At 37.7% G+C, this 9,629-nt stretch overlaps 1 protein-coding gene and 1 non-coding gene across 2 annotated transcripts; both read right to left on the bottom strand.

Moving 5' to 3' along the window:
* Positions 1–1,053: 1,053 nt before the first annotated feature.
* LOC134615769 (antihemorrhagic factor cHLP-B-like) lies at positions 1,054–9,629 on the bottom strand. The gene is made up of 8 exons (XM_063460407.2): positions 9,459–9,629; positions 4,037–4,274; positions 3,563–3,673; positions 3,318–3,402; positions 2,550–2,719; positions 2,349–2,465; positions 1,952–2,029; positions 1,054–1,848 (listed from the first exon to the last, which is right to left on the bottom strand). The coding sequence occupies exons 2-8, from the start codon at positions 4,232–4,234 to the stop codon at positions 1,327–1,329; spliced, it is 1,281 nt and encodes a 426-aa protein (XP_063316477.1). The 5' UTR covers positions 4,235–4,274; positions 9,459–9,629; the 3' UTR covers positions 1,054–1,326.
* Positions 6,774–6,847, bottom strand: trnat-agu (transfer RNA threonine (anticodon AGU)). The gene has a single exon. It is a non-coding gene; the product is annotated as a tRNA-Thr (tRNA).

Below are 9,629 nucleotides of genomic sequence, written 5' to 3'. Positions count from 1 at the left end.
GGGCCTCTGGATGTCTGGAGTTTTGATCTCCTCCATGCCTGCTTCATGCCCAGGAGGACGGGGCTGTGGCTCCCCACACCCTCTAGCAGATCATTACATGAAGGAACCTTTTAAATACAAGCACGCTCATGCTCACAGGTGTACACACGGGTGATCACAGACACAAACGACACCCTTTTTGGCTCCTTCCTCAAAGCACACTGTGCGCTGTCGATCTTACATGCTGCACAATAATGTTTAATATTTAGTTTTTACTGTTACATTCCCATAGATCATCGTGATGTTGTTTATTATGTTGCTTTTTTTCTTCTTCTGCTTGTTTTCTCTTTTTTCTTTCTCAACAGGTGATCCAGGTGATTGATATATATATTTTTTTGTCTGCTTATTTTGTTGGTTTGTGTTTTTTGCCCTTTATCCCTGTCCCTCTTCCCCGCTGTTTTTCTTTCCCTCTTTCTTTCTCCCCTTTCTTTTCCCCAGTCAAGTTTGTCCCGTATTTAGAAAGTGAAAATAAAATAAAATAAACAATAAAAGGTGAATCAAATATACCATTATGGCAAGGCTGGGATGGTCCATTTGGTAAAGTAAATCCGTTGGGCATCTTTCTTTGCCTTTAGACAATTATTCTGATGGCAAAAGAGCCAAACGGGACAGGCAAAAAAAAAAAGAAAAAGGAAATGGACTTAAAATCATCAAGTCACGTCTTCAGCTCTTGTACAAAACTGTTATTGTTGCATTAAATACATTTGTTTTAATGAGCTGTTATAGTGATCACGGAGAATGTATTATTGTATGTGAAATAAAATTGTTCTGTTTTTCTTATGTTTTGGCCCTTAACTGTGTTTTACTGTATACAGTGTACTCTTGAATAAACAACTTTTCCAGTCTCACTTCATTTCTGGATATCTTAAAATTGATCCAATGTCGCATTTAGTATAATAAAATGTCCAAAATAAAAATATGTGCTTTCTGCTGGGATTTATTTTGTGTTTAGTAATATTCTATTCTCAAATCAGTTTACCTTCAATTTACAAAATGTGAACCATACACCAACCATTGTACATAAAGATTCGCATTTGATACCTTTGCCCACAGCTGAGTGCATCATTGCTGCTGCCAGCATCATAATGTAATTAAATAGATGCCAAATCAAACCAAACTTCAGAACTGCTGTTCTGAGTCTGCTAAATCTCAGAAATAACAATCATAGTGCTTACTCCAGCTTCAAGTAGTCAACACCTAGATGGTTTATTTTGTATGCACTATATTTTGGCACATTTGGCACAAGCAACCATGTTCTTTATTTGGCAATGTTCAGCTAATTCTGGATTAGTTGTGTGCGCGGTGAGGAAGAGGCCAGGGGCAAATAGGGTGGAGAGCTGGGTCAGGATTGACTAGGAATCCGTGACATGGATGAAAGCGCCGTAGGGGATGAAATGACCCTTTACCCTTGCCACCAGGAGGAGGGCCATGACCATGTTCATGATCATGTGGAGGGTGTCGTCCTTTGCCACCAGGAGGAGGAGGGCCATGACCATGTTCATGATCATGTGGAGGGTGTCGTCCTTTGCCACCAGGAGGAGGAGGGCTATGACCATGTTCATGATCACGTGGAGGGGGGCCATGACCATGGTCGTGAGCATGTGGAGGGGGGCCACCATGACTATGAGGAGGGCGTCCTCCTTTGCCAGCATGGGGAGGAGGGCCATGACCATGGTCGTGAGCATGTGGAGGGGGGCCTCCACTTCCATTATGAGGGTGATGGTGATGGTGACCATGACCATGTGGATGGTGTCTTCCATGATGTCCACAGACAGGCTCCTTCTCACCAGGCCCAAGGGCAGTGGTGTTCTGTTGAGAACAAAGACAACAAATGCAAGAGGGTTTTTTTTTCTTTTTTTAATAAGTTGCCATAAAAAAAGGACATTTCTTGCAAAACTGCTGCTCGACTCACCTTTGCAGGATAGAAATCACACTCAGTGGACAGGAGTCCATTTGCACTGGAGTAAGATGAACGGCAGAAAGCATGACGCTTTAAAAAAGGAAGGATATGTACAATGAGAGAACTAACAGGAATAAGCCATAAAAAAGGTATTTGACATTTAGGGATTAGAAATGCTGGAAGATCTGTAATGTTTGTATTTGATTTAACACTTCTTACAACTGTGCAGTAAATCTCTTGTTACTCTTTAACATTGTGATATAATTTTAATGGGAAGTGGTACTCATGATCTCACTGAATACACACAGTGAAACACTTTACTTATTAATTACTTAACTGATCCTAATTTTAGTACACAGCATATCAAAATGTGGCTCAGGATTTTCTGAAGTGTATGAGTTGTACTTACAGCTCTGTCAGGACAGAGCGGAATGCATGCCTCAATTATGATTCTAGAGCCCATTGGGCAACGTGTCTCCACAAGAGCAAACTCAGTATAGTAGTTCATTCCTGATGCCATTATATACTACAAGAAAGAAAGTGTAAAGTTAAACAATGACTGATCTTATGAGTTCACAAAGAGAGGGAGGAAGAAAAGGATCCTCTGTACCCCAGATGATATCCGTCCCACTTCCTTCAAGATGTAGTAGTGCCGGTTACTGGTGTTCTTGTTGAATTCTGTTATCGCTTCACGAACAGACTTGAGACCTTCAGAGTTGTTGAGAGGCAGCAGCACGGGACAGTCAGGGCAGATGCGTACCATCTCCAAGTTAGTATTTACTGCAAACGCAAAGAATTGTAGTGAATGTACATTCAGAGGGTTCCAAAAATCACTCGCTGAGGCTCTTCAGCATTTTCTTTCAAATATTCTCCCTTTCACAAGATAATGAACTTCTCCCCATGTTTACTTCTTAAAGACTCCTCTTCGTGAGTTTCTTCATTGGAATTTTTTTAGCGTTACACACTTTGGAAGTATTTTGTCACCCTTGTCCCAACTTTTTGCGAGACATGTTAAATGCTTTAAATTCTAAATAAGCATTTTTTATACTAAACATAATGCCACAGTGTTAATATTTGATATTATTGCACTGCTTTTACAAATTCTGTTTTTACCTGCAGTCAAACGACAAATTATGAAAAACAGGGAATTTTTTTTCTTTCTTTCTTTTTTTGATACCTGATAACTGCTTTAAGGGTTAAACCATCTATCAGGGGTCCTTACAGTGAGTCTGTCTTTGGCCACATCAAGTGTGTTTTTGAACAGACAAACCAACAGCCTTGGAGTAACAATCAAAAATGATTGTAGATGCTTTGATCGTATCTACAGTAGCATCTTCTCAGTGAAATGGTGAACAGCTACGATGCAGAGAGAGCCCACCTTGTCGTGTGTCACATTCATATTTGGTTATGTTGGCATCACCATCTTTTATAGTCATCAACACAGTGCAGTTGGCCTTCACTGCCTTTAGAGAAACACAGAGAATGCAGTTTTATTTCATAACATCACTGAAGTAACTTTGCATAATTTGGCCAGATTAGCACGTCCACCTTCTGACCAGAGGTGAATGTTACATGAAGTCTGTGCGGGCAGGTGGATTAAGCAAACAGCTGCTTTGCATTTACCCGCTGTGCCTCGCCACGTATTTCACATTCCTCAAAGGGTTTCGGGTTGGTAGTGTGGCATTTTGTCTCCCGAAGATCCAGCTGCAACTTTACATTACATCCACCATCAACCTGGAAAGAGCAGAGAGTAAGACTGTCATTCATATTTACTGATGCAGTTTCCTATATCACCACAGTAACGCCATGACAGACTTTAAGGATTTTTTGTCATGAAAAGCTGATGTAATGGAAAACTACAATAAACATTAATAATAATTCATTTTTAAAAATTTCAAAAGAATTGTGGACTTGGATTTGTCACTCACCATGCTTTTATAGAACTGCTACTGTTTTTTCAACTCTCTTCTATTGTTTAAGTTTTGTCCCGTTTGTTTTTTATTATCTCTATGCTCTTCTTGCCAAAGTGGAAATACTCAGAATTCCCAAATCTCAAATGTGAACTGCAAATGTGCACATTTACTGCTACTATCATACCTGTTCCACACTGTTCCCTTGAACTTCATGCAGTCTGAATTTGTAGCCATGGTCGTGATACTCATTGATGTGATGCACTGCCTTATTTGCTGCTGCCGGACCGTTACCTTCACTGCATGTTAGTGGCGCCAAACCTGGGGCAGCGCTGCAAAGCAGGACTGCTGCTGAAAGAAGTGTCAGGACTCGTAACGTCCTCATGGTACAGCGGAGAAGACTGGAGCAGGCCACTATTACGGGGCTGTTATATAGAGTGGATTGGTTAACATGTGTCAGTGGGTTAGACAGACAGAAACAAACAAGATAGGAAATAAATGATAAATAAATAGAATCGACCACAAGACAAACATGAACTTTAATCAGAGGAGCTCAGCATATTTTGAAATGTTTACTGAACCAGTCAGTTTCATCATACTTCTTACACAGTCAATATTTAAACTGAAGGAAATGTCATTGTAGGATTTTTAGCAGCTACAGATCTCACATTTTGTTTTTTGCTCATCATTACAATCAAAATGTTTGAAAAGAGTTCAGATTTGGCCTAACTTTGTTCATTTGATTTGTATTTGGAATAAACCAGGGTAGCTGTTTAAACATTACTTCTATCCTAATTTTGGCACAAGGACATGGATCTTTATCCTTTTAAGGGGTTTCCACACCCTTAAAAGTACTTAATAAAACTGTTTTGTTTTGTTCTCTTTTCTTTCTTGTTATTTATTTTGGTTGTAAGAGGTTAAGCTTATTTTTCACTTCATTCAAATGCCAGAACACTGAGAGAGTTATTTGTTATTTTACACCCATTGACCCCAGAGAATTCTGTAGATCAAAATAGCTTCAGACAAACTTTGACCCAGCAATGCTACAGTGTTTTTTCATTATCAAGTATAGGTGGATTACATTAAGCTGGAGGTGATAAAAAACATCCATGGCCAGATTTAATTTACTAAGAATATTAAAACAAAAAACAAATAAACAAACAATTGTAATGAAGAAACCAGAAAGTGAAAAGTATAGAAGCATTTTGCATTCTCATCAGAAAAGCACCATTTAAGTGCCAGTCAGCATACTATTTGCTGCAAACGTATTTGTACGACTTTCACATTTAGAATGCAGAATTTGGTTATTTCAAAAACATACAAAGAAATTTGCTAAAGTTGACAAAAGGCAATTTACTGCTATTTACATCAACAGGCAAAGTGTTGATGTGTTGATTTACCACAGGACTAAAAGATTAACACATTTCCACTTAACATGGCTGATAATTCTTATCAGCACAAGCATAATCATTAAAGCGTACCAAATCTTTGAGTCGGGCCAGTTAGTTAGTATTAATGGAATTTTGAAACTCATTGTGACCCATTGTGATAGAAGAAACTCAGGGACACAAGAGACAATATCAAAGACAATAGCAACCTGTTAATCACATGCAGGCTGCTATGTTGCACAATCCTTTTTGAATCTAAAGGGGACTATAACTTATCATAACTATATGCTGCTGTCTGAAGGGAAATGACTCTTCCACAGCATGTCTTTTATCCTGTCTTCCTTCTCTCACCCCAACCAGTCACAGCAGATGGCCGCCCCTCCCTGAGCCTGGTTCTGCAGGAGGTTTCTTCCTGTTAAAAGGGAGTTTTTCCTTCCCCCAAAGTGCTTGTTCATAGAGGGTCATATGATTGTTGGGTTTTCTCTGTATGTATTATTGTAGGGTCTACCTTACAATATGCTATGAGGCAACTGTTGTTGTGATTTGGCACTATATAAATAAAATTGAATTAAATTGAAAAATGTAATTAATCAAAAGATTGGTGATTTATTCCCCTTCCATGCCAAATATCCTTGGGCAAGATATTAACCCCAGGTAGCTCTCCTTCATCCATTGGAGTATGAAATGTGTGAATGTTATATAGAAAGCAGTTACTTAGAGAGAGCATAAAAAACAGTTATTGGGTGAATGAGGCGAGTTGTGTAAAGCACTATGAGTGAAAGGCCCTGTATAAGAACCAGTCCAATTATTTAACTTTGAAACTTTGATTTGAAACATTCAGTGTCTGACACTGTCACAGTAATAGTAAGCGTCCTGCAGATGTCACTTAGTAATCTCACTACATTTTCACTACATAAGACTCTGGATACTGTAGCTCCTATGAAAAAGAAAATCTGAAATCAGAAGTATTTGACTCCCTGGTATAACTCTCAAATCGGCACCTAAAAGCAGATAACTCATAAGGTGGAGAGAAAATGGATTCTCACTAATTTTGAAGATCTTTATTTAGACTGGATAAATAGTTTGGTGCTTTATAATAATAAAAAAAGCCCTCCGTAAAGCTAGAACATCTTACTATTCATCATCGATTGAAGAAGATAAGAACAACCCCAGGTTTCTCTTCAGCACTGTAGCCAAGCTGATACAAAGTCAGAGCGCTGTTGAGCTAACTATTCCTTTAATGCTAACTAGAAATGAATTCATGAACTTTTAACCATTTTAACCATTAGAGAAACAATTATTCATAACTTTCATTAAGTACAGCTACTTTCAACATCACTGATATTTGTTTAGACAGTCTGTGAAGGTTCTCAGTTATGTAGGTCATCGTAGTCTAAGGAGCTTGGAAAGAAAAGCGTCTGGAGAGCACCATGAGCTGGATAACTGATGACATACAGATTTTCCAGGATTTCCTAACTGGATGATTATAAATGCATCAACAGAAGAAGAGGAAGGTGGTTTCAAATGGTAAGAGAAAGGTACTGCTGGGATTTGAACCCAGGATCTCCTGTTTACTAGACAGGTGCTTTGACCAGCTAAGCCACAGCACCTTCAGATGCGTTTCTTTCCAAGCTCCTTTAGACCATTTTTTAACTGAACTTTCTGAGTTAACTTGAGTAACTACTTCATCCAAACCATCAACATGTCTTAAAGACTCCTTTCTTACAAGACTGCTCAAGGAAGTTTAATGTTTTAATTTTAAATATGATCAGCCTCTGTCAGTTATTAAGCTGTATGTACCACAGGTCTTCAAGCTGGCAGTAGTTAAACCATTACTTTAAAAGCCATCACTGGACCCAGCAGTCTTGGCTAATTATAGGCCAACCTCCAACCTTCCTTTATAAGGTTGTAGCTGTAAAATGCTACTATAAATGATCATCTGTAGAGGAATGGCTTATTTGAGGAGTTTCAGTCAGGTTTCAGAGCTCATCACAGAAACAGCTTTAGTGAAGGTTACAAATGATCTTCTTATGGCCTCTGACAGTGGACTCATCTCTGTGCTTGTCCTGCTGGACCTCAGACCTCATACTGTTGACCATAATATTTTATTATAGCTATTAGCAGTGCTGGGAAGGTTACTTTTAAAATGTATTCCATTACAGATTACAGAATACATGCCCCAAAATGTATTCTGTAACGTATTCCGTTACGTTACTCAATGAGAGTAACGTATTCTGAATACTTTGGATTACTTAATATATTATCATGCTTTTTACAACTACGTGAATGTACTATTGATTTGATTTGATTTGATTTTATTGATTAGCATTCAAATATCTCAGTGAATATAGAATACAGAATAAAGATTACCACAAAGCAAAAAATCATGAGACAAGGCTAATCAAAAGGTATTGGCTGAAGCATTTGCTCATTACGCCAACCCTTTTAACAAAAAATCTTTTGCATGCAGCTCCTGTACACAGGGCCCGAAGCAAAGAATAAAACAAAGCAAAGCAAAAACAAACAAACAAACAAAAAAACTTTCCACCTTAGATAACTACATCAAAGCAAAACAATCAAGAGTTTCAGAATTATTATTTTTGCTCTTTTCATTCTTGATTAATATATTTTTCTAATACTCTATTTTTAAACATGTTTTTAAACAAGGAAAATGAACTACACCTTTTTAAATCACTGTCATAACTATTCCACAGGTTAACTCCTCTAACAGAAACACATCTTTGCTTTATGTTTGTCCTTATCTTGTTTTTTTTTAAAGACATCTGTTCCCCTTAAGTCATATTGACTCTCTCTGACTTTGAACAGCTTCTGAATACTGCGGCAAAGCAAGTTATTTTGTGCTTTATACATTATCTGTGCCATTTTATATTCGACTAAATCATAAAATTTTAGGGTATTCAGATTAATAAACAAAATGTTAGTTGGTTCTATATAGTTTGATTGATTTATAATTCTTATAGCTCTTTTTTGTAACTTGAAAATAGGAAGAGTATTTGTTTTATATGCATTACCCCATATCTCCAGACAATAAGTCATATATGGAAGCAACAGAGAACAATAAAGTGTGTATAATGATTTTTTGTTCAGGACATGCTTTGTTTTGTAGAGAATAGCAATGGTTTTTGACATTTTTGTTGTCACATGATTTATATGAGACTTCCAGCTCAGCTTATCATCAATTATCACTCCAAGAAATTTATTTTCATACACTCTTTCAATTTCAATTCCATTAACCCTGATTTTAGATACATTTTTCATTTGTCTAGTGCCAAAAATAATCAATTTTGTTTTCTTTATATTTAATGATAACTTATTTACATCAAACCAGTTTTTTAATATATTTAACTCCTTTTCCGCTGTAGTCAGAAGCTGTTCTAGGTTTTTACCTGAGCAATACAGAGTGGTATCATCAGCAAACAATACACATTTTAACAGTTTGGAAACACTACATATGTCATTTATATATAATATGAATAATTTAGGGCCCAGCACAGAGCCCTGAGGAACACCACAAGTTACCTTCAATTGATTAGATTTTACATTATTGATTTCAACATATTGATATCTGTCATCCAGGTAACTTTTCATCCACTTATATGCTATCCCTCTTATGCCATATCTCTCTAGTTTATTCATTAATATAGAATGATCAATTGTATCAAACGCCTTTTGTAAGTCTATAAAAACACCAACAGTATATTCCTTATTATCTATTGCATTAGATATCCCTTCTACAAGTTCCATCACTGCCATCGAAGTGGACCTTTTCACTCTAAAGCCATATTGGTTATCACTTAGGAGATTATGCTTCTCTATATATTTATCAAGTCTATTAACAAATAACTTTTCTAAAATTTTTGAGAACTGTGGGAGTAGTGATATTGGCCTGTAATTGGTAAACTGACATCTCTCTCCGTTTTTATGGATTGGAATAACTTTTGCTATACGTGAATGTACTATTGCTGTGATTTATTACTGTTACTGAAGGTCCGCGGCTCCAAACCATAGTAAAGGGACCTCTGGCTAATACGGCGGGTTCCGTGTCGGGCTCGTAGCCGAAAAATAGCTTTACTTTGTTGTGTGGGTCAACTTTGCTTGCGAGAGACAGAGAGAGGCGTTGAAAGGCTGCTCCAACGGAACTTATTGTTTCGGAGGAAAACACGAACACAGCGTACAGTCGAGTTTTAATAGCTTACTTACAACTGGGCTCGTCAGGCACTCTTCTTGGCTGCAGTGGTTATTATATTTACATGCTTCCAGCTCCCGTTTTTGCTCGATGACAGCTCGTACTTTTCCACTCGCCTTTTTCTCCCTCCTCGCGCTCACAGACACATAACGAGTATGGCAGTCCATTCTCCCTGCAGCACGGAC

The sequence above is a fragment of the Pelmatolapia mariae genome, linkage group LG17 (assembly GCF_036321145.2).
Source record: "Pelmatolapia mariae isolate MD_Pm_ZW linkage group LG17, Pm_UMD_F_2, whole genome shotgun sequence".
Classification (NCBI taxonomy): Eukaryota; Metazoa; Chordata; class Actinopteri; order Cichliformes; family Cichlidae; genus Pelmatolapia; species Pelmatolapia mariae.
This window is presented reverse-complemented; position numbering and strand designations above follow the sequence as displayed.